Here is a 25,918-nt window from a genome sequence, read left to right on the forward strand (position 1 = left end):
TGTTGGGGTGGGTGGGTGGGGGAGGGGGGGAAGGGTGGTTTGCCCTTTGCACAAGGCTCCAGCCAGTGTGGGGTCTGAGGAGGGTCATAATGTAAACAACGTTACCCCTGCTTTGCAGAGAGGGAGTGAAATTTAGTTTGGAATAGGATGTTCCACAGTCCCCTCTCTCCTGTTCAGAGGGAGCAGTTAGTTGGAGGGTTTGGTGGGTTGGACAATCTGAGCCATCTGATATTTAGGGTTTTCTCCCTTCATTTTAAAAGGAAAATAGATGATTTGAAAGCCAACAAAGCAAAATGATTGGTAGGCTAATGATTTGTTAAGGGATTCAATTAGGGAGATTGTTGACCAATTTGTCTGGCCAAATTGATGGAGACCTCTAAGAATTAGTGTCTTACAGTAGCACAGGGAAGGGAATATCATATCATTCAATCCCTCAAACAACCATTAGGAACAAGATGAACTTAGCCATATCAAATAGTCAACGTCAGACAATAATATCTCATTAAAGAGATTAACCCTTTGAAAGGGTAATTTAAAGAAAGATGATTGAAGATGGCCCCAATAATATTAAAGATCCAATAATGGATTGGTAGTGGAGTGTTCAAGTAGTGATGTTGACTTGGTAACAAAACAAAGATTGGTGTTAAAAGAAGACAACAATATAAAGATAAAAAGATAAAAAGGTGAGATAATGTTAGGAAAGAGAGTGGATATGGTTCAGTGCCATGACCATATCCATCCAAAAAATAATAATAATCACCACTCAACAAGCGACACTAAAATACAAGAAAATAAATAAATAAATAAGGGATAGGGCTGTGTTCCTCTCATCTTAGAAATTCTCAATTGTGTAATTTGTCATTTGGGAGGAAGTTCAAGGTCTTCGTATCGTATTGGCCGATATAATGTTATTAGTATAAGAGAGGGTAAAATGGTAAAAAAAATCAAGGTCTCATCTTTTAAAGGTCAAAATAGTCTGATCTATTTCTAGAATGGGATTGGCCGAGACTAATAAAGGCATTGATACCGATATCTAAGACCTTGTTTAGGAGACCTTGCCATTCTTTATTAAGAATTTAAATAGGTAGTTTGTATTTTGTTATATCTCGTTTGAAGAGATAATAGGTAAAATGTGATCTATAGACCATTGAACCGAGTTTCCTTTCGCTCTTCTTTTAGGGTGAAGTATTCAGTTAATTAAAATAAGGAATGAGAATTAATGGTGAAACTCAATTGTCTAAGAGTCTAATCATAAAATGACATCATAGTAAATAAGACACATTCTTTTTCCATCCACAAAAAACTTTCTTATATATCATTAACAATGATCTCATTAGCCACGGGGACAAATTTGTCATAGGAGATGGCTAGATTTCTTTGAAAATCTCTCTTGCACATATTAAGTGGGTTGTTGAACAATATTATTCATCCCCCCACCCCAAGGACTTTTATTTCACCAGTGTTCAATCTCTCTCAAAGGCTCTATAACTTAGAATCAGTAAAGGCCGATATGATTCATTACCAATCTGGATCTGCCTGAATCAGATTCTATCAAATATATTTATCCTTTTTTTTTCCCTTTTAATTTTATAAAAATTAAATTTTTATTATATTTTTACCGTTGGCCTTACTGTGCATTGGGTCAAGGCTAATATCATCTCAATCCAGCCGATACTTATCAATTCAATCCGAGTTATAGAACCATGCTTTCTCTCTCTCTCTTTCTCTTTTTCTCTCTCTCTCTCTCTCTCTCTCTCTCTCTATTTGGTGGGTGTGTGAGAACTAATATCATACAATGGTGAGTTTTCTCCATCATGCCATGAAAATGATCCAAAGTATCGGCTGTATCAGATGTTTTTGCATTCAAAGTTATCCGATACCAACATTTTCTTAACCATTTGATTCTCTATCTTTATTGTACCACCAATTCAATACCAGTCACTGTCAATATCGATGTCGGCTGATACTGATATGGTTGGACCGATACGGCTGATCTAATAAAGATACCTAAAACCCTGGGGTGGGTGAGAAATGAGAGCCTCACCTTCAAATTATCAGATATTCCTTGGAGAGAAAAGTGAGGTTGAGAGAGATAAAGAACCAGTGGCATGTGATGTATGGAGTGTACAACCAAATCAGTGACAGAAGGCCGGAAAACCAGTGAAAGGTTGGTGTCGAAGTATATTGACATCCACGAGACGGGAGAAATAGCGTCTGCACCATATACTCAAGTCTCTCAACCATACACTACCTTACTTTTAATTAGTCAAAGAAATTTAGTTTCCAGGCAAGTGAGGTGCTTGGGCTGGTTTTACTTGGATTGTTGGGTTTTCCCACCCCACCCAAGAAAATGAAGGCGAAAAAAGGCTTAAAAAAGTCCACCAGTATCTGGGGAGAAATCCAAGTCCCAACCTAGGGGTGTCAATTCCTAAACCAAATCGGTAAAACTGGCCGGATCAAACCGATAACAATCTAGATTGAATCGAACCAAAGCCTTATTGGTTCGGTTTGGTTTCGAGTATTGCAACCCCAAAATCAAATCGAATCGCACCGAAAACCGGATGAACCCGAAACCAAATCGAAACCGGCTCAAAATCCAGACCGAAACCAAAACCAAACCAGTAAGAAACCGAAACACTCCAAAATTCATTAAAAAAATCAAAATTTGCATAGTTTTGTATATATTTGTATGGAAAGTCGAATCCAAACTAGACCAAAAACCAAAACCAACCCGGTTATAAATCGATTTAAGAAACCGAAGTTCAGCAGTTCAGCATTTGGTTGTTTCCTAATGGCTCCATACTGGTTTAAAAAACCGATCCAAACCGAAATGAACCTGATAAATCCAAACCGGTACCAACCCAAATCCAAACCGCACCGAAGCCGACACCAAACCGAAATCGATAAATCCTTAATGGGTCGGTTTCGATCAGTTCCAAAGTCACACCTAAACCGATGTAACCGGATCGAAACCGCACCAACCCGGACCGTTGACACTCCTTTCCCAACCTATAAAATTATAAGGTATACCTTAAAAAAAAAAAAAAAATGGTTGAGACATAGGTATGCGAGCAGGTCACCAAAGAATTAGGTATATTAACACAATTTAACCATAGATATGGCTTCCTTAAATTCGGAAAACTCTACGACTTTCCCCGGCAAATTGAAAATTAGCGGCAGCGGCCGCATACTCGCGCTCTTCAATTTCGGCAGGCTTGGCCTTAGCGGCCCACGCACCGATTCTCCAACTCTGACTAGTTGAGCAGTTGCAGGTTTATAAGAGAGAGAGAGAGAGAACGCGCTCTTCAGCTTCGGCATGCTCGATTCCCCAACCTCAGCAAGTTGAGCAGTTGAACAAGCCTTTGTAGATCAACGAAGGGCAAAAAAAATGATTTGATCCCCTTCCCCTTGTCTTCAAGTCTCAGGGTGCAGCTGTCTGGCGAAACCCAGATCTTCATCAGATCTGATCGAGTTGCAGGTTCCCCTCACAGTTCTCTCGCTCCAGCCGCCGGCAGCCAGACAGAGCTTTGCTTTAAAGAAGAGAATAGAACACGGATCCGAATCATCTGTAGGCTATGGAGGATCCCGATCCAACAGAGCACAGTCGACCTCTCTCTCAGATCTGGATAATTAACCAGATCGATATCACTCTCTGGAAACGTTCAGATCCTCCGGATTCCCACAAAGAATAACTAGTAAAGTGAAAGAATTAAATAGTAGATGTGCTAGAGTTGGATAATTGACCAAAATGAGTTCAAAAGATAAATAGAAAGACAAATGAATTGAGAACTAGAAGTCCCAGACATACCGCGTTTAAGAAGTTCTGAACAAAGCATCTGAGACACATACAATTTATGTAAACTGAACTGTTAGGATCTACATACTCTTCGAAATCCTCACCTTGCAAACAGCAACAAACAGAACCCATAATGCAGCTTCAATTTCTTCTTAAACCTGAAGTTCTTAAGGTGCTTCTCCAATCTCATCCCCAAGAATCCAATACAGTAAGCATAAATTTTATTGGCGAAAAAAAGATAAAAGTTAATGTAAAATGAGAGAGGACTCTAGGCTCGCATAATATTATGGTTTCTCCACGAGTCAGCACCCTTTCTCTTGTCGGAGTTGGAGTCGGAGACGGAGAGAGAGGGTTTTAGATAGATTCAACAATCGTGGGAGTCCTAAGGGATTCAGATAGAACGGATTTGTGGGAGTCGGAGTTGATTCAGAAAATTCAGGAGTCGGAGTCGGAGACGGAGAGGGAGAGGGAGAGGGATTCACACAAAACCGAAGGAGGGGAGAAGAAGAGTAACTATAGAGCGGCAGTGGTGGGTAACTTAGATAGAACAATAGAGACAAACGGATGAGATCGATTATGTTTCATCTAAGGGTCAATAAACGTTAACACATTTAATTCCTAGGTGACCTGTTAGTATACCTATACTTTTCCCATTTCTTAAATAAACAAAAAAATACATTTTTTGTACTTTTCTTTTTTATTTTCTTTTTGATTCAGTAACATTTTGTTCAAGTTCTTGTGGAGTAAAATTCTCATCAGCACTAGTCAAGGGAATGCCCCCTGGCCTATGATTTCCATGTACAGAACACCGTGAGGATAAAGACTCTTTAACTTTAATTCTGATCGGTTGGATATTTTTTATAAAAAATCAAACGAAAATACGATGATTTTTTTCAAGAAAACTCCAACAAAAAATACACACTATTTCTTATTTTCTATCAAATTGATCATAACCACTATTTACATTCCACGAATTGTGCAAGCACAAATAGGAGCTAATGAAACATATTTGCAATCCCATAAAAGGACATCACAATCCCTTGTGGAAAAAAATTCATTTGCTGAGATGGAAATGAGGATATTAGATTCCTAAGGGAAAAAAATTCATTGGCTGAGATGGAAATAAGGATATTAGATTCCTACCAAGATAACTGGAAGTTCCTACCAATAAGAATCCTAATGAACCTAAAAAAAGGATAAAGGCCCAACAGAAATTACTTGTTTTTCGAGATCCCGCTATAAGTTCTATCCATATACGTTCTGATCACCAGTTCATACTAGATCTAGTTAGAGAAGAAAACAAAACAAAACAAAAGAAAAAAGTACATCTTGGTTTAAGAAATCCTCTTTGTGCTTAGCATGTTCTCAACCATGAAAAGATTATTTTTTTGAATTTCAAAATTCACCTTGAAAATGGTGAAATTTTCTTTTGTTGCCAAAAAAATAATCTTGCCTAAAACACAAGAAAACAAAACAAAACACAAAAACTTTTCTTTTCTTCTCTTCTAATGATAGCCAAACATACATACTTTTTATATTTTCTTCCAATTTCATTTCTTTTCTTCTCTTAGCTACCAAACACAGCCTCAGGGTAGAAACTGTGTAAGTTGTTTGTGTATGGATTCTTTTGCACGTCTAAAGACAAAATCGATGGTCTCTCTCTATATCTCTGGTCAAAGTTTCTCTATTTTATGAATTCATAATCTTCTGAGTCCATTCGCCTAATTAATTACTTGGATATTGGTGGAAACATGCTCTCTTTTCTTAATTAACTTTTGGGAAAAATATATCTGCTGGGTGATATATCCCTACACTAAGACACGAGGGGCATAAGTTCAATATGTATTATCCAGAACTAGAATAAGTCTATTCCTTTGACTCAGCGGATTATTCAGGGGATGATCCCTCTTTCTTTTGATTCCATGGATGAAAGAGCGCATGATTCAAATGTTGCTTCTTTGGACAAGGAAGGACCGGGATCTCCTGTTTCTGGAGAAAGCGGAGCCGTTGGTTCGGAAGAAAGAGGATCTCTTGTTGGCCAATAAGAAAGAGGAGTTTTTGTTGGTTAGTAAGTCCTTTGTAAAATAAAAAAATTCCATGAGTTTTGATGTCTCTACACGCGCTATCATTGGCCCGCACATTAATGCAAGGTCTTAGAAATCAAGTACGATATCTTGCCCTTAATTTTTTTCTCCCTTTCGAACGCATCTCCCAACCACCCCTTTTGGTAGAGGAGGTTGGGGGTTAATTAAAAAAAAAAAAATGTTTCAGGTGTTTTAGAAATTTTAAGGGGCCACAAACCTTTGCCCTGTCCATTATAGCACGTGTGTCGCCCAAGACATGAGGGGCATGATGACTTGATGTCATCCACACCTTCCTCCGGCTATCACTGGTAGTCTTTTCAAGTCCCAATCTCAACAGTGGGCAATTGAACCGAGGGTGCATTTGTTGCAGGGACTTAACCCAACACCTTATGGCACAAACTAATGATAGCCATGCATCACCTGTGTTTGCGTTCTCGAAAGCACCCCTCTCCTTTAGGAGGATCGGCATGTCAAGTCTTGATAAGGTTCTTCGTTTTGCATAAAATTAAATCACATGCCCTACCACTTGTGCAAGCCCTTAACAATTCTTTTGAGTTTCATTCTTGCGAACGTACTTCCCAAATAGAGTAATCAATGCGTTAATTACAGACTTTCATCTCCTATGTAATGCAGAAAAAAAAAGAATGTAGGGTCCATGGTGTGAAATGTTAAGGAGCATTGAATGCAATCTATACACTAGTGTCATAAGAATCTTTTTTCCCAAATTTTTTTAAGTTGAACCTTTTCCTAAAATTCAAATAATAAAAAAATGTATGAAGCATGCTTATTCTGCATTTGAAGTATAGGCAGTACTTATTTCAAGACAAATTCAAGGTAGTTAGGCATATATAGCACCAAACCTTTTCTCCTCGCACGGGATGCTCGTAAAAAGGTAAATTACAGCCAATCAACTTTTGAATTAGAGAGTCGTTACGTTACGTCTAGTCTCTCTAATACCAAAAAAATTAAAGTGGATTGTATCCGTCTTTGAAGACCATCCCATCACCATCATCTCAACCTCCATTTTGGGCAGGTTCAAGCCCCCTAAGGTACACCTACACAGTCTCTCACGGTAACCATCTAGACAATCCAATGATGGCTACACCTATGTACAACAAGGTTCGATCCTTTTAAAGAGAGAAAATGATTAAAAGGATCAACCTCTTTTACATCTTAATCGTTCAATCCGTTTATTTTTTTTTATTTTATATTTTTTTAAATAATTAGGCTCCAAAGAAAATTGAACGTGTAACCTTTTAATTTTGGGATGTTGGTCTTTGCCAATTGAGATAACTCATCCATTGTTACCCACAAGCAACGCTGCATCCTTATATCTAATAGAGAGACACAAGGAGTTTAAGTAATTTGAATCACAACTACATTGCCTGTTGTACGACCTCAAGAATCCAATGGATGTGGAGATGATGATTGCGAGCACCAACATGCATCACAACATGGTTGATGAAAGAGAAAGTAAAACCCCTTATTTCCCTCTGTTGTTTCATTTTTCTCTATCCAATTTTGTGTTTGGATGGTCCCTGTCCAGCCATCCCTCTCCCTGACTGAAGAGGATCTAAATCCTATGAATGTGAAAATCTTCCAATCCTATTGATGCCCAAGTACATGCTCTCATTGGCCCTACAACGATTCTCCATAGTTTTGTCTCTCTCCTCTCTTATGTACTGTGGGAGGCTGTGCAATTGAGAATACTCCCAAAAAAAAATTATCCAAAAATATGATTGAGAAGAAGTTGTAACCAGGGGTGCAACAGGGCCGGGTTGGGCTAGATTTTTTAAAACCCTAACCCAAAGTTGAGTCCCCTTAACTGGGCCCAAACTCGCTCTGACTTTGACTCAGGCCCGCACAACTTCAACTCTGGCCCTACCCTTCAGGGTTCAGTCCAACCCTTACTTGCTCTGATTGGCCCTAATTTTTGAGGGTCGGGCCAGGATGACCCTGACCCTAACTCTGACCTTGACCCTGATTGACCCTGACTTTGGTTTGCCATCAAGAGCTGGGCATACCCTGATCCTGACCTTGTAAACTATGAAATAATTTTAAAATAAAAAATATTCATAATAAAGAGGGGATAAAAAATATAAGGTTACAAATTTCTAGGTAAAAAAGCAAGAGAAATCTTTTTCTTTGGTAAAAAAAACAAGAGAGATCGATGAGAAGATACATGTCAAATAATTTATAAAATTAGGTTAAATTTAGAGTTAACATCAGGGTCACAACCAGGGTTAACATCGAGGGCCAAAATCAGAGCCGGGTTCAGGGCGAGTTGGGCGGGCCAAAGACATCAACCCTTATCTACCCTGACCCTAATTCAAGATTAGAAATTTTAAGGTCGAGCCAACCCTTGGGGTCAAAATTTTTGAATCGATACTTATTTAAGATCAGAACGGGTCAAAGACAGATTCAGGCCGTCAAGGCCAAATTTACACTCCTAATTATAACCTTCAACCGAAACAAAAGAAGAAGACAAGTTGTATCCATTCCACCTAGACTTAACAATGGTAGGGTTATACCACGAGGGACCCACTTAGGCCGCTGCACTTTTCTCGCATTGAACACGTGGGTAAACAAGAAGTCCATGGTTCGGAGGCCAAGGAAAAGAAAGAGATAAGTTCCATGTCATATTGTCACATCAAGAATACCCAACCAGACAATTTATGCATTAAGCCACAACCAGGATATCAGAACCCATTGTGGGTTGGTGGAATGGTTGGAGTGAATTAGGAATAATATGGATAAATGTATAATTTTAAGTTGGATTCTTTATCTGGGCTTATGCGATTTAAATGGAGGCTATAATAATAGAATTTAGTGCATTCATTGCAGCACCGGCTCATTGAAGTTGCCGTGATTTGGAATTTAAGGACTGATTACATTTTTGAACATTTTGATCAGTTTTGGTATGGACCAATATATGCAATGGGATTCAATCTAAACTAATTGATTGATACTCTATTATCATAATGATTACCGTAAATATTCCTAAACACATAAGTTAATTAGCTCATCCTCTCAATTTTCTTTTTTCTTTGATACAAAAGAAAATTTAAGAAGTACAAAGGCAAAAGGGGCAGCCAACCAAGGTACCTAAATTTAATGAACAGAAAAAGTACGTAAATGGCAATTTTCTTAATACTGTTCTCTTTTTGGTAGAAGTGATAATGCTTATCCACATCATGTATTTCCATAAACATAAATACCTCTTTCCATTGTTTTGTATGTTTGGTGGGTGACCTAGCATCTTTAAGCAGGCGGTGAGGTTTACCATTCTATATATCCTACGAGACCTAAGTAAGGTTCATAAACCCTATAGGGTTTTAAGACTTTTTCAAAATTTATACCCTCCTAAACCCCCTGTGCGCATCTAAAGTCTTCATGTTGAATGAATTACCATTCACTATGGCTTTAAGGAAACTCAATCCTATTTGCATATTCGGTTTTATGCTCATAAAGAATGGAAAAGACTGTCATATATACATGACATTATTTAGGTTGATTTAAAGGTTTCATATAAAAAATTTCTTTCGCTGAGAGTTTCCCATAAAAAAGATTACCCATGATTGGAGTGATCTGAAATAAAAAATGATATCAATGATGTATTCAATTAACAATATTTTTTAAATCTAATTGAATATAGCATTAAAAACTGATGTTATTTTGAAGGGGAGAAGATTGCTCCATGACCAGACACAATCACGTGAGAAGATCACATTATCCCCATGTGTGGATGTTCATATGCACTCTTACATTGGCCCAGGCACTGGGGCAGGAGCCATATGACCTACACCAAATCTCCGTCTTATTTCAAGTCAAAAAAATGTCAAGATTGGAATTACATTTAAAAGTAATAATAAAATGATCTTGATATGATTGAGTCAAGTTAAATTTTTGGAAAAAAGAATGCTACCTCCTGACGTATACCTGTGCTAAGACATAGCAAGTGCGAAAAGATCATACTGTCCTACAGATGCTCGCATGCATCATCCCATTGGCCACCCCCTACTAATGTGTACCTGCACTAGGAGGTAGCATTCTATCACCCTTAAGTTAATTAAGCATCTCTACTTACAAAGATCTGATCGATAACAAAGAGCATATAAGCTTGATTAATTGTTGTTAAGTTGAGAAGTCATGGTTAGTCTTTTCGAAATCATGTATATCTCATGGAGGTGAAATCTCTAGCATTTTAAGTTGAGAGTGATGTAAAATGCACAACTTCATACATCTTGGACTATTAAAACAGTTCATCTTTTTTTATGGATATTGAATATGTGATTTTTGTACATATTACGTGACACTTTTTAAACTTGAACTTCATGTTTGAATCCTTTGCTTTTTAAATTAATTTTTCCTTCATCCAGAGTAAAGAAAGAACCTCTTAAACCACAGAAAAATCTGACCTTGGAATTAACCTAATGGGTAGTGGGAAACTTTCTCCTTCGCCTTCTTTTCATACTTCTTCCATGAAAGAATGAGTTATGACGTGCACGTATTTTCTACCTTTGCTTTTGGTATTGCCTTTGCTTTTGATAGCTTATCACTTTGTGAAAGCTTTAGGAGCAATGGTCTCTTTTCCTCTTTTTATAAATTTAGGAAATGGTTGTACACACTTTATAATCCTCTCATATTCTCTCTCCCACACTTCCTTCCTCCTTAACAACATATGGGTCTCTCTATTGACGAACCATGCAGCGCTCTTCCCATGACCCCATTGGTTGAGTGTGGAGATTCCATTATATGTTGGTGACTTTAAAATCGTAACACTGCTTGTATCAATCTTTGTTTTCCAATTCCGAAATTAATAATAATAATAATAATAATAATCTTTATTTTGACTACGAGGTGGCAGGTTGATGTGGTCATTTCCAATTGTTGAATGTATGAAGGAATCTTGGAGGAAGAAATCTTTGGTTCAGTCAAATGTTAGAGCTCATCTTTTACTTAATTATTTATTTTTCTAAAAAAAAAATTAATTATTTAGATCTTATTTTTCAACTTCTACCATGAAGCATCAAGAATTGCATCTAGACTAGACTGTATTTTATCTCTGGATTGGTAAAGTTGAAGCCTATTTGTGGATAAAATTTCCTAGCGCCATTTATAGAGGCTTGGTTCAGGGTTTAGATGATGTAGAGGATTTGAATATACATCTTAGCTGTTACTAATACTTCTATTATTTAGTAAAAATGTGACCTGTTTTGATCCAACATTATATATGTAGACAGTTTCTCTTCATCCATGATAAATGGAGAATCCCTTGGTTGATGGGTTTGGCTGTTATGGGATTGGTATAGGGGATAGTGAAGAGGACATTATCTTTATTTTTTATTTTATTTTATTTTTCTTCATGCAATAGGGACAGAGTAATAATGACCTTAGATGTTTGGATAAACCTACTCCATTGGTGTGGTGGAGGAAACCCTTCTCCTATATTTTTCATTAGGGAAAAGAAAGTGATCCATAGTGTTGCGTACACCTAAAATATGGGGAGGTGGAACCAAGCTATGAAAAGTCGCCCATGCCCTTGCTCTATTGCTCCATGTGCTTGGGCTTACACAACACTAACGGGTTGTGTTCTTTCTCCCTTACTATTATGGGGGAGAGTTTTCTGTTTGGGAGTGCAGCCCCTGCAATAGCACGGGGTCAATGGGAGCGTACATAGAAGCATCAATAGGGAAGTGATTTGGGCCTTTCCTTAAGGGTGGGGTGGTCACTTCACTCCATCCTGAGTCTGGGTGCAAGCTCCACACTCCTTGATAGTCTTTTTTCTCTATTATTATTTTGGTGGGTGATGAGGGTAAAAATGTCACTCCCTTGAGTTATCCCTTGGTCATCCTTGGCCAAGCCAACCCCTTGGTCGTCCTTAGCCAAGCCGACCCCTTGGTCGTCTTTGGCCGAGCCGACCCCTTGGTCATCCTTAGCCTAGCCGACCCCTTGGGTCATCCTTGGCTGAGTCTACCCCATAGTTCATCCTTGACTGAGTCAACCCCTTGGGTCATCCTTAGCCGAGCTGACCCCTTGGGTGAGCCGACCCTTGGTCATCCTTTTCAAAGCCAACCCCTTGGTTTCATCCTTGGCCGAGCTGACCCCTCAGGCCAACCTGCCACCTCGATCTCTCCTCAGGCCGACCTGCCACCTTGGCCTCTCTACAGGCTGACTTGCTGCCTCGGTCTCTCCTCATGCCGACCTGTTGCCTCGGCTCGACACACATAGGAACGGCTCCCAGCAGCATGCGTACGTCCACTCCTACTTCTACCTTGATTATAGGGGCAAGACTCAATCCACTCACATCACCAGAAGTATCCACTCTTCTCATGGCTTGTGTCTTCAGGGTAAGAGAAGAATATTTCTGGAACATGCCCTAGAATCTGGAATATTCCTTGAATCAATAAGTCATTCTCCTCAAGGACTCCACGCCTAACAGGACTCTCTACAAACGTCTCTCCTTCTCTCTCCATCAGCAACCTATAAATATCAAAGTAAGCCTCTATCACAAAGGATCCAACACTTTTTTCACTGAAGCTCTCTTGAGCAAACTGTTGTGGAAATATCTGACTTAGGCATCGGAGAGTCCCTCGTTGGGTCAGCCTGGCTCTCTCTTGTCAAGAGCTACGAAGAAGATTGGTTGATCAATTTTTACTGCATCAGTGTGTAAGGATTATAGACATTATACTTGAGTTGGTTGAAAATTGACAAGTGTTGCAATATGAGCTTACCTATGACATAAACCATCGATGTCTACTATTGGTTGTTCAAAATTTGTTGGAAAATCAGGTTTTGATTGGGGCAAGTTGTTTAAGTCAAGTCAAAATTTTGGAAAATCTGTTCAAGAGTCATGTAGACTCGAGTACTCGACTAGGGTAAAAAATGACAAGACTCAATCATATATCAAATAAGACTCGATATTTTTCCCTGAATCATGACAAACTCGGCAAGTCTAATCGATTTTTAAAATACCATAATAAGTGGGTTGTGTAAAATAATAAATCTACAATGTAAAAGAGTATGAAACCCTTCACGCTCTTCTCTTGTTCAATTCAAGTTCACTCAATGAAACCCAAAGTGATCTGCAACTTTCTGGTTTTGAACAGCAGTACGTATTGAAGTCTCCATTAAAAAGTTTCACAAACGGGAACCTGTTTGTTGAAACTTGAAACTTGAAAGTTGAAAGATGTCAAAGAGAAGCTAACAAACTTAATATGAAACCAATGCTTAACTACAAAGGGTTCACCAGTAGGCCTTCTATAAGAATTAACACATGTAATTCGTAGTGTAAAATCTTTATCTATAATATATCACGTTGTGATCAAGGTAAGAATATTGCATTGAATGAACAGATTCAGGTCGATGAATGTCAACTTTCACAGAAAACAATTAAGAGCACTAAACACCCTAGTGTGAGTGGCCCCAATGAGATAAGAGGAATTGAATTCAAACCACACACTTCCTCAGGCGAAGGTTCCTTGCCCGCCTATGTATTATGAGCTCAATTTGTCCAAATATATCATTTTATCACATGTGCTTATATCATTGAGCAGGTTTGCAATAGTATAAACTCAAAATTTGATATGTAATTCTTTGATTTTTTTTTTCCTTCCATATTTTGATGTATATTTCTTATGTTCCCTAATCTAAATACATTTATTGTACGCGATGGGATTGAGTTCCCTGTCTGACTGTATAGCATATAGCTAGCAACTCCATGTGTCTATTTCTCTATGCTTATAATAAGAGCAACATATATGTCATTTTATAAAAGAGAGGAGATAGACATAAGGAGGCGGTCTGACAACATACTTTTTACCTTATTGTATTTAGGTAGAAAAAATAATATGACTCACTTTAGCTAGGTTTTTGAAAGATGAATCGAGGCAAAAAACCTAATTTTCCATATTCCAAAGGAGAGGGATAAGCATACTGTCCATGTCCGATAAGCTAGCATGTGACACCAAAGAAGGATGTGGTATCATATAAGAGGGGCAAAGGGTTCATTTCAAAGGAGGGAGGAAGGGATTCACTTATGGTCAGCGGACGACAAGGGGGTGGATAAGGATACACGACAATGTGCCCAACCTTTTTGCATATTCCAAATAGGGAAAGAAAATTCTAACCACTTGCATTCCCACGTCCGAACTCCAAACACGAGTAAATGGAAACAGGGTAAGGGTAGAGGCAGAGGTTAGGGTTAGGGGTAGGGGTAGGGGTAGGGGGCAGAGGGCAGAGGGCATTATTTCACAGCCCACCTCAACTTCTCTAACTCAACTTATCTACTCCCTTTCCTACTCAAGCGGGTAGCGTCTCTATTCCCCTTCAACTTTTTTAGGATACTGACTTCTGATACAGTGGCACTGGAAGTTGGATCCTAAACCAGCACCCTTCCAGCCAAACAGCGCCGAATCGAAAACTGATTCTGAAAATAAAACGTCAAAGCGAACCAAAAACGGTGAGTAGACTCACTACGTGTCGGAGACAATGCCGATTCCGCCGACACTAACCAATGGGCGCCAAAACCACGTCCTAGAGACCGGAGTCGCACGCTTTATACGTAATTACCAAAATAACCTCATTCTTCAAAATTACGAAAATACTCTCATCTGTCAGCAGGCTACGTATTACATTAATTCGCTTTAATTAACTATAATCAAATCGTGATTAGGTTAATTAAGAATAAGAGAACGGATAAGACCTAGGGATTCCTTCTATTGTTTCACCGGTCTCTTATTAAAGGTTTGAGTTATATATAGGGGCGTGCGTGTGGGTTGGCACGAGTATGGATTGTGACGTAAGCACGTGTAGTTTTGTACTTTAAAGAAAGGTTATTTAAGGTAAGCTAATCCAAATTACCCTGCCCTGGGTCTACGCTAGTAGATTTACCGATCTGCCCATGGGCTTTAGAGATATCCATCTGACGTGTTCCAAAACTAGATTACTCTGGAAGTATACTACTAGCGTAGACCCAGGGCAGGGTAGGGCATGGAAGTCCCACTTCTGCAGTGACTGAGAAGCTGAGTTCAAGAAAAGCAGTTACACCAGAGAGAGAGAGAGAGATAGATTTGGGTTTTCTGGAAACGTCTTCTTTAATTTTCTTCAATTTGTTAAATTTTGGGGTTTGAGTTTCGGTAGAAAGGAGAGTAGATTAGCTGAGTCAGAGAATCCTGAGGTTTTCTGGAGGTTTTCGATTCGGAGACGAGGAGTTTCAGTAGAAGAAAGGGTTTTTTATCCCCTTTTTCCCCTTATAGAGGTGAGTCTGTTGTTGAATGGGATATTGTTGCGGAGAAGAACGCGGCCATGCGAAAGTCGTTTAAGGATTCCTTAAAAGCCCTTGAAGCTGATATTCAGCATGCGAATACTCTGTAATTATCTTTCCTGGCAGACAAATTCTGTTCGATCATGTTTTTCTTCTTGAAATTGTGAAGTTTATGATTATTTCCCCTTTTGTTTCGTTAGAATTATAAATTTTTCCCCTCTACTCCCTTTTCTGTGATAAATTAGAGAATTTGATTTTTTTTTGGCAGAACAATTCATCCTGGATAATTAAATTAGTGTCTTTTTTGTTTCAAAATTGAATTTGTGTTGGAAATTTGATAAATTGGGCAGAGTTGACCTTATCTTGATTTTAATGTTTTGATCTCTGTTCGGTCATCTGACGGGCTTTACTGTACAATCAATTTTCTGATTATCTTTTGGCTCAGTAATTTTGTTTTCCTCTCCGTTATTCTACTAGGTTCGTGAACCTGATTCTTTTGAATGGGTTCTGTTATCTTCTGGTAATTTGGTCTCGATTATGTTTCTGTTTACAGAATGTGTTTATCAATTATCCTCAGAACTTATTATGGCTTCTACTGAATCTTCCCCTTCTGATTTCATGGCTTCTCTCATTAAACGTATCTCGTTCTAGTTTCGCATAGTTAATTGTAGATAAACTTATTTGATTTATCTTTTCTATTACCTTATCTGTTCATGGTTTTCTTATTGGCTCTGTCCAATCTGTTTCCTTACATTTTCTTGTTTCTTATTGCACTCAAAAGTTGTTTGCTTTAGCGGACTATCGGTTGGGTGGGCTCGTAACCAGATGATGGATTTCTCTCTTCTGCTCCAAGTTCTCCCATGATTTTTCACCTTCTTCCATTTTTTTAATAGGTTTTGATGGTGTCTTCAAATTATGTGCCACCATTATTAGCATAATGATAGTTGGGTTTGATACAGGGCTTCGGATTACCCGAGGGAATATGATGGGGCATGCCTTCAAATGAGGTTAACTTATAGCCCAGCTGCTCACTTTTTTCTTTTTCTAGTTCAATGGACTGATTGTCACCTTGCTGGCGCCCTTGGATTGCTTAGAATACTTATTTACAAGGTATTTCTTTCATAAAAATTTCATTATTTTGATTTTAGTTCTCATGTGTATCTGCATGTTTGAGTTTACTCTCCCTTGTTTGGCATTGAGTTCGCATTAATGTGATTTCTCATGTGTGTGTGTGAACATGATCGACTCTCCCTTTGGGATCTGTTTCTGATGTGGTGGTCATCTGCTGCAGGCTTATGCTGATGGAAAAACCACTATGTATATTCATGAAAGGAAAGCCAGCATTAAAGAATTTTATGGTATGTGGAGTCAAGAAGATTCGTTTAACTTCTAGTTTGTAAAGTTCTATGAATTTATATTTGTTTTAAATTGTTCTTTCGCTTATTTTTAGTTATTTGGAACAACTGTTTTGCTTTATTGTTACCAGTTCATGTCCATTAATTGAAGTTCGGATTTTTCGTGAATAGCCGTAATATTTCCTTCTGTATTGCAACTTCAACGAGGAATCACTGATGTGGACGATCGTAAACAGAGAGAACTCTGTTCTGCAAAATACAGGAAGAAGGATGAGATGGACAAAGGTAAAATGTCCGAGATTGATATAGAGAGAGAGGAGGAGTGTGGTATTTGCATGGAGATGAGCAGTAAGGTTGTCTTACCCAATTGCAACCACGCGTTGTGCATGAAATGTTACCGGGACTGGTAGGCACCTTGTTATGTTCAATTAATGCTATTGTTGCTGTCTTCCTTTCTTTTTACTATTACTATTTTCTTATTTTTCCACATGCACGGATCCATGTATTCGACCCAATTAGTTGGGATAAGGCTGAGTTGTTTTCGTACTTTTCTTGGCCCTCAAGTTGAAGTTGGGTTCTGTTCTTAGTGTAATAGTTTTCTTGGGTCTGAGGATTATGATTGTAGAAAATGTGAGTGAACCAACCCCTTCGTAGTTGTTTAATGTCACCCAAATCGGTCGGAGATTTGAGTGTATGTTGTTGTCAGGATACATGTGGCACCCATACTGTATTTGACCTGCCAGCTGATGGTCAACCATATCAGGTGTTTCTTAACCATATTCCCTTTCATTAGAATTGCAGGAACAAATTTTGGCTTTTTGTTTTTTTTTTTTTTTGGGGGGTGGTGGTGTTGTGGAATACAGAGAAGTGTATGAATCCTATTATACCTGGACACCCAGGTCATACCTTTACTGCAGTGGGTTAACATTGAATGGATCATATCATTATTCCATCGATTGTGTTCAGGTTTTTCTCTAGCATGTCACCTGGATGGTTTCCATATCCTGATATGGGTTACAACTAGCCATTTATAGACCATCGTTGAAGTCTTCTTGATAGGTTATATAGATTCCAAGTCTTTGTGGGTTGGAACTTAAAGTTGCTCTAAATATTGAACAGGAACTCATGTGCTGTTTCTTGGATGTTTCAGGCGAACGAGGTCTCAGTCCTGCCCTTTCTGTCGGGATAGCCTCAGAAGAGTGAACTCTTGTGACCTTTGGATCTACACTGACAACCACGAGGTTGCTGACCTGTCTGCAATCTGTAGGGAGAACTTAAAGAGATTGTTCATATACATAGATAAACTACCTGTAGTTGTTCCTGATCCTGTTTTTGCTTCCTATCATTCTCATGTTAGGTAAGGGCTTTGACTACGGATTTTGGAAAAGAAAATTGTACATAGAAGCCTGCTTGTATATAATTGTTTCCCTCTCCCTCATCTTCACTGTAAATTCTGATTGTTTTTAGAAGGCTTCAATGTCTGAATCCTCTGTTGTGGGTCATTCTCTATTTAAATAGATTTTCAGTTTCTCTTAGTTCCACAATAGGCTGGAAATCTTATGTTGGTGTGAGCCCTTTATGTCACTGGTTAACTATTTCTTGAACCACTTCCAAACTGATTCTCATAATCACACCAACCGTCCTGTGTTCTGGATATAATATTGAGGAAGATGTATTCGTGTTTTGACTTCCAACTTGTTTCCAGGGACCCAGGATCATGGTTGATCTTTGAGGAGAATGCACAGATGCTTTCAGAAATCTTTTCTGGCTCTCTAGATGGCTTAGATGCGATATACTGATCATGGCTGTCTCTTTCAGTATTTGTACACCGATTCAGTTTTGAATCGCATATTGAGTTTGAATAGCAGACTGATGATTCATCCTTGTCTTTTGAATTAATTCATTCCTTTGCCAAAATCATTAAAGGTTCCAGTAGATATGATCATAGTAAGTATGATCTTAGCGCCTTTTTTAAATTGGGAGCCAGAGGTTTTAGCTTGGTTGGAATCCCTTGTACCAATGGGACTGAATATTGGTGAGAGTTAATCCTGTTTGATCAGGGTCAGGGGAAGAGAAATCACTTCTAAGGGACCGTTTGATAAATTTTTTGTGCTCAGAAATGGAAACACACCTTAAAAAACCTGTTTATTAAATCTGTTTCGTTTTACTTATTTTTTAAAATATAAATAGAAATTTATGCATATTTTTGTATTTAGAAATGGGTTTGACGAAACTAGTCAGACTTGTTTTTCTATTTCTTGGAACAACTTGTGGGCCAAAAGATCAATTAACCCCCAATGAAATGTTGCTTCTCCAAATACAGTATTTATCTTTCCTGTGGTTTTTCAAACTTTGAATATTATTTAGGGAAATGAGAATGAAAATACCGAGATTTTTGCTTCCTTAGTTGAAGCCTTAAATTCACACCTGTTGGATTTCTCCCAATTCTTTCTGGAACCCCATGAATTGATTATTGAATCGGATTGAGTATAGTGAATTTTTTATATTTAAATATAAAAAAATTTGAAATTATTAATATAATTATATGAAATAATGATTATAAAATTTATTTTTTAAGTTTGTAAATTTCACTTTACTTCTCTTTAATTTCTTTAATTTCTTTAATTTCTTTAATTTCTTTTGCAACCTAGCGGAGCTCCAAAGAATGAAAGGGTTGTTATTCAGGAGTTGTTATATCTATTCACCAAGCAGGGGAGGGCCTCAGGGCCCTAATATGGGCTTTAGTTTTTCAGCGCCTAGCCCAACTAATGGACCTCCCCACTCCTCCTCATGGTGATTTTGCTAATTGGGTTGTGGCTCGTTTTGATCTTTTTATGTTGATTTTGGCCCTTGGGATGGTTTCTTTTAGCTTGGCCTTTTCAGTATTATTTGTGTTGGATGGATAGATGCTTTTCCTCTGTGGCTTATTGAAAGCCTTTTTGAAAAGCTCATGAATATAGGAAATTAGCCTTGTGATGTTGGTAGATTAGACATCCCAAAGGCAATGGATGCAATCTAAAGTAAACCTACCAGATCTCACTCTAGACAATAGCTAAAGAGAGAGAGAGAGAGAAGCTTTGCAGTGTGCACTACGTCTAGACTGAAAATGCCAGACAGTAGGCTTGGGTTTGGGCTTGGGCTTGGGCTTGGGCTTGGGCTTTTGAGTGGGTATACTGAAACTCAAGGCCCTCCCAAGGCAGAGATGGCCTTAGAGACGTTTGATTCCATTTGCCCTTGATGGTTCGGTCCTCGTGACAAGCCAATGGGTTCAGAGAGCCTAGAACGGAGATTTCAATGTGGCTTCTGTGTACAGTCATGATTATCTTATCCCTCATGAAAGATAGAAATCTTACTCTTGTTGATGTTTTTGCACACGATCTCATTGGCTATGTGTTAATGTGGGGATTATGTTGCCTTTTAAGAAAGCTCTCCTAATATTAAATGGGTTAATCTGTTTGTCACTTTGGCGGTTATAACATAAGTTGTAACCTCTCTTTTATGTCCATCAATAGATAATCATTATTCTTGCCACTTTAAGGATTAAACTGTCATTTCACTTTTGGTGAATTGAATGAAAAATTATTAAAAATTTGTATTTTATGTGTATTAAGGTAAATCTATCGTCATAAAAACAATAAAGAGAGTGTCGGTTACTCACTTTTCGCAGGTAAAGAAGAACTTCTTGTAATTTACACATTAAGACATGTTTATTAATTATTTGTTTTTTATACCGTATGAATGACTTTATTTATAATTTAACTTCAATTTATTTTTAAATTTCAAACACATTCCTAATCTATAACAAATTACATGTGAATCAGATATTAGTTTTACCTCTCCGAAACAGATTGGTTCTTTCACCAAGAACTAGATATCAGATCTCCCAATCGCTTGATTTGGATTGGAATTAATAGTCATAGATATTGATTTCTAAGCATAAGAAACCATGACCTAGATTTCATTATTCCCAATAAAAGGATATGATGATAGTCCTAAATTAAATTATATAAATCAAGATTAAAATCAGAGCCGGCTTGAGTTGGGCTGGATTAGGCCTGGTTAAAGCACAACATTATACGATCCATCTCATCCCTATAATTAGCATTGTGGAGATCATTGGGATGGTTATATTCATATGTGAAAAGTGGTATTGGGTTTGCAGTAGAATATGTGTAGATTGAATGAAATAAGTATTTTGGGTATCCTATTTAATAAGGAAAGGGATACCAATCGATCATTTTTTTATTGCAATCTACATATATCACTAATCCATAATTGTTATGTGAGAGATCTAAATTCACCCATATCACTAATCTAAAATAGGTAAAAAGTTACAATCAATCCTCCTACCATACATATCATTTCCTTGATATCAGACTTAAATATACTTTTTTTGAATTGGATTCGGATATAGGAAATTTGAAATGACAAATCACGTGGATGATGCATGATCTTAGTAATAGGTTGAACTCTCGCAATATGAAATCAAACCCAACGATTCTCTTGTGTAACTATTGCTTTTCTCGACCTCCTTCATGAAACACTCGATCTCCTTCAAAGAAAGTTCAATCTCTGGTTTTACTGTTACGATGAGTTAAGCATATCATTGTTTTTTTGGTGAAAGAGTTAAATTAGGAAAGTGAATAAAGAAGATTGTGATGAGATCTTAGGGTGGGATTTCCTAATATACCCTTGAACTAAATGGATGAATTTGGGAAAAGGAAATCAATTAATAGTGGTCTTTTTTTTTTTTTTTTTTGGTAATGATCAATTAATAGTGGTCAATTACCCTCTATTAAAATTGAACTAAACTATGTACTAAGGTATCTAATGTCTAGTTACAAATTTTGTTTGTAACCTGCTCGGTTACAAATAGATGAACCCATATTAAATTTAGTTTTTAAAAGTAAATAATTAAAAAAAAAAAAAACATTTAAAATGCATTTAATATTCTTTAAAGGGTATATGAATATATAAAATTAAAAGAAGCGAAAAAGCGTTGGGAAGACACTTATAAACTAACTCATTCTTCTGCCTCAGGGTCTTGCAGAAATAATTTTTTATTAATGACAGTAGATCTCACACTATGTAGCTGTACTACCCTTTACAACTGAGAAATTAGCTTGTCCTCATTTTTTTTAATGAATCTAAGTTTATATATCCATATAGATTAATTTTCCTTTGGAGCTTAAATATTACTTTTCCATTAAAATAGTTGGATTTGGAGTCTTCTTATCCTCAATCATGTGATCGGATTGCCAAATGCCAACCTTAAGAATTTTTTTTGTTTTCCTTTTTGGAAAACCATAACAATTTTGAACATTCCAGTGGGAAGAAGGTGGCATGTCCAGCCACTTACAAAAAGAAGTATGAGAGGAAATCATAAAATCATAAAAGGAAGCTAAGGCTCTCTTTTGGTATGGTTTTTATTTGTATTTTTTAATTATTTTTTAAGAAATATTTGTGATAATTATTTATGGACCATAAATAGTATTTATTTGGTTACTATTTATAAAATAAATTATATAATGAGAAAATAGGTTTCAGATTGTACTTTCAGTTCTGAGCTTTGAGCGAGAGAGATGATATAGGATTTGGGGTTTTTTATTGGAAAAATATAAAATATTCTAAAGTTACCTATTCACCTTTGATTTTGAGTAGTTTAGCACACGTACTAATTTAAGGTAGCACGAAAATCAACATAAATAATTTGTTGCCACAAATCACAATTAGCTTGAGAGTAATTCATGATTTGTGATTTATTCTAATTTATTATAAATAGAAATAAGTGTTATAAATTTTACCAAACACTTATAAAAATAGTAATAAATCAAATAAACACAAATAGAAATCAAATGAAAGAGAGCCTAAGAGTTGGGCACAAATGTTTGTAGTCCTCAATAAATGTAGTAAAATAAGATGAGATATTGAAAATTAGAGATTAAACTCCAATTGTCATGGATAAAGGATAGAATTTCTACGGATTCCATAAGATAATTGTTTGGTGCATTACATTAGTTTCACACAATATTATAGAAGAGATAGATTTTATTCTTTTCCCTTTATCTTATATTGTTATAGTTAATTTCTTTGTTTGAGTTTTTTGGGTATTAATTAGAGGACTTCTATATGAGGGTTAAAGCTTGTTAATAAATATGATATCTGTGTCAAAGGATTTATTAGTGGTGATAATTAATTTTCTCTAAGAACACATATCACATGTTCATGTATGTACTTGTACCAGCATTCTTGGCTAAATATTCACCAATTATGGATCTTCTAATGATTGGATTAGTTGGAGAATCTTTTAGGTTGCCCACATATCAATTTGTATGGACCCAGTGATTTTCATTCTTATTATTTTATATGTGTTTGAGATTGTTAGTTAAGTGAGATCAGCCACCTTTGTCAACTAATAAAACCAACATTGACTCAAATAATAGAAAATTGCCTTAGATCTAAAGATGGAATGGTAGCTGGCCAGAATAAGAGATCAGCCACCTTTGTCCTACAAAGATCTGGTCCTACTTGAGCTAAATTATCAAAATCAAGGGTACCTACCTAATCATCTCTTAGTTTTGTTAGTAGAAAATTTAATTCCGTAATTGTCCGTATCAGTATGGCTGAGCCAATGGCAAGGTGTTCTCCCACCAGGGTACCCTACGCCCCCTCACAATACCTGACTATTTATATTATTTCACATATTACATGGGGAGATTCTTTGAACAAGTGACATAGGAGAGTGCACCAATGAGGTGTGAGAGCATGATTTCTTATATAAGAGGATAGAAAGTTCATTTCATGTGAGGAGTACAGAGATTAAGAGAGAGGATGCTATTATTCCTCCCTTCGTGGCTCGAAGAAGCTTTTCTCATATTATATACTCACGGGTTTCCCACACCACTCCCAATCTAGAACAGTACCGTAGTGTATATGAATTATTCGATATACTCCTAGTTATATGTTTGTATGTGTAAATACTCGCCACATCCTTCAATTTCGAAAATGGAACAATCTTTTAGTATAAGTTGAGCTGGGAACACATAGTAAAAAATGTGAGACCGAGCTTACATGGTTTTATATACCAGTTGAGTGTCTCTACTTAATAGTTTAAGCTAATGATTAGACACTTCAACATAATATTAGAACCATCGGGCTAATCACTACATTAACAATACGTTGGTGTACAATCACCCAAAAGGAGAGCCACACATCACCTCCAAAAAGAGAGCAACACATGAAAGGAAATGGTGAAAATAATCCAACATTGAAAAACTATGGGACCTCAGATGCCTTCAAATACCAATTAGTCTCCCCACTCTAAGGCCTTGGATCCCTTCAAGTACCAATTGAATTGCTCCACCTGATAACTTAAGCTTTGATAAGACACTTCATCAACCAGACGAAGGACTTTCTCTCTTTGGAGTAGATTTTCTTGACAGTTCAAAGATGAAGAGGGTTAGAGGAATACTAACCACACGAGGGGGCTTTCAATCAAAGATGACAGACACAATTAAAAGGCTTGTATGTGTAGGGTTTTTGCATGGCCTAACATATATTTCTCATGGAAGTAAGCTAAGTAGATTAGCTAGATCTATGCTTTTTTACTTCTGTGATGTTGCCTTTTAACCAACCCCTCCCTCCTATCTCTTACTATTAATGCACTCACTAAGGGAAGCAATGGTCCCCCAGTGAATAGATGAAAGTGAAGAACAGAATTGTACCAAACCTAGATTGCTATAGACCCTAGATTCCCATCTGTTCTCATTGCTCTTACTCCATGAACATCTTTATGAAATTATTAATGAGGTTATGCTTCAAAATGGGTCAACATGGAGCATATTTTGGGTCCTTTTCACCCCCCCCCTAAAGTAGAAACAAGGGAGTAATTTCATGGTTGAGACCATTTTTACTATTGATTCAGATCTGTAATACAAACCACATACACTGAGAAAGTGCAATCAAAGATAGAACCATTTGATTTTTGGGTGACAGGTGAACATTATCTTTTACTTTTTAGCCTTATTCAAAATGAGATGCTGAGCTATCAAATAGCTTCCCCTACTAGGAAACAATGGAGTGCGACAATAATGTGTCCATGTGATACATTAATGTGTCGGTGTATCTTATCACAATCATGGCTAGATTAGGGTATCAATCAAAAGTATATTTGATTTGTATTCAACTTTGATTAGATTATCCATTGATTGTGTTTATAAAATAGATTCATAAAAAAATTTGCAATGGAGTAATAGCAGGCCAAGATTCTTGGATTCCTCCGACCCGGGACTGTTTTGGGAGCTACAAAGAAGCTTTTAAGTGAGATAGTCCAACGGTATGTGAAGATACATTTAAGGTCCCAAATAACCAATGTAGGACTATAACGCTATATATAACTCCCAATATATCAACATGAATTCTCTGTCAGTTGTCTTTTGAAAATAGCTCTGCAGCACATTTCTCTTCACCTTTTGATAGGTTCGATCATTAGAAGAATTTTTTGTTAGATTTTCAACCAAAAGCTCGAATTGATAGGTAGAGAGACCAACTAGCTAGTATACAAAGACATGCACACCCAACGTCACTGGCAATTGATTTAGGATTATTCCCAACGCTTCCTCTCATGTGGAAAAATGATGAGGGGATGATGAAAGGATGCTCTGATACCATATTAGATTCTCATCTAAAAGCTTAGACTATGAGTTGAAGGGGTCCATCTAAGTATATGAAGACTCCCAACGTCCAAACATAACATTTGAGAGAATTCCCAACAGTTTGGAAAATGGGCACCCAAATAAAAGGCAACTAACTGCTGTTAATAAGGATTAGATCCAACAGGAAGAGTAGAAGACTTGTAGGGATCAGTAGGAGACTACTGTAAAGGTTGGTTTTGTCCAAACACCAGTAAATATCATCATAGTGGGTTCTGTCTCAGAACAACAAACCTAATACCTCTAAAACCATGTCTTACAACTCCTATTACTACTATTATCACATGCTTCTTTCTCTTCCCTTTTTGGTTTTTTTTTTTAAACATATCACAACATTCCCTTATTTGTTAATTAATTCCATTCCATGTGAATGGGGTTATGACAAGTTACAATGTTTCCTAGTCAATCTTTTTTTTTTTAATCAGAAAACATAAACTATGATTGGTGTTTAAAGCTAATTGATTTTATATATTCTACAAGATTAGACTTTCATTTTTAAAATAATTGTAAGTGGTGTTCAAAAGTTGGTGAGTCACAAAACAAAATGGGATCTCCCTGTTCTTCATTTCTTCTTTTCCTTCCTTCTAGCTTCATCTATTAAATTATATTTAATAGATAGGGTCGTTCTTAGCTAGGGTTATTATTTTAGAAGATGTTTCACCGAGGATGAGAGTCTACCACACAACCCTATTTGAGAAGGGTATTTA

The 25,918-nt window shown here is 37.1% G+C and overlaps 1 protein-coding gene and 1 long non-coding RNA gene across 3 annotated transcripts; one reads left to right on the top strand and one right to left on the bottom strand.

Annotated features, from left to right (window-relative positions):
• Positions 1–3,066: 3,066 nt before the first annotated feature.
• On the bottom strand, positions 3,067–4,363 carry LOC122059692. Its single transcript, XR_006134109.1, has 2 exons — positions 3,809–4,363; positions 3,067–3,692 (listed from the first exon to the last, which is right to left on the bottom strand). It is a non-coding gene; the product is annotated as an uncharacterized LOC122059692 (long non-coding RNA).
• A 10,486-nt stretch (positions 4,364–14,849) lies between these two features.
• LOC122091173 (E3 ubiquitin-protein ligase AIRP2) lies at positions 14,850–18,035 on the top strand. 2 transcript variants are annotated; one of them, XM_042661030.1, is made up of 6 exons: positions 14,850–15,251; positions 16,105–16,152; positions 16,240–16,255; positions 16,437–16,503; positions 16,672–16,906; positions 17,651–18,035. In XM_042661030.1, the coding sequence occupies exons 1-6, from the start codon at positions 15,187–15,189 to the stop codon at positions 17,859–17,861; spliced, it is 642 nt and encodes a 213-aa protein (XP_042516964.1). In that variant the 5' UTR covers positions 14,850–15,186; the 3' UTR covers positions 17,862–18,035. The 2 variants fall into 2 exon arrangements, with proteins under 2 accessions (XP_042516964.1, XP_042516958.1); XM_042661024.1 differs by having other exon boundaries at positions 14,851–15,251; positions 16,105–16,255.
• The last annotated feature ends 7,883 nt before the right edge of the window (positions 18,036–25,918 follow it).

The sequence above is a fragment of the Macadamia integrifolia genome, chromosome 2 (assembly GCF_013358625.1).
Source record: "Macadamia integrifolia cultivar HAES 741 chromosome 2, SCU_Mint_v3, whole genome shotgun sequence".
Classification (NCBI taxonomy): domain Eukaryota; kingdom Viridiplantae; phylum Streptophyta; class Magnoliopsida; order Proteales; family Proteaceae; genus Macadamia; species Macadamia integrifolia.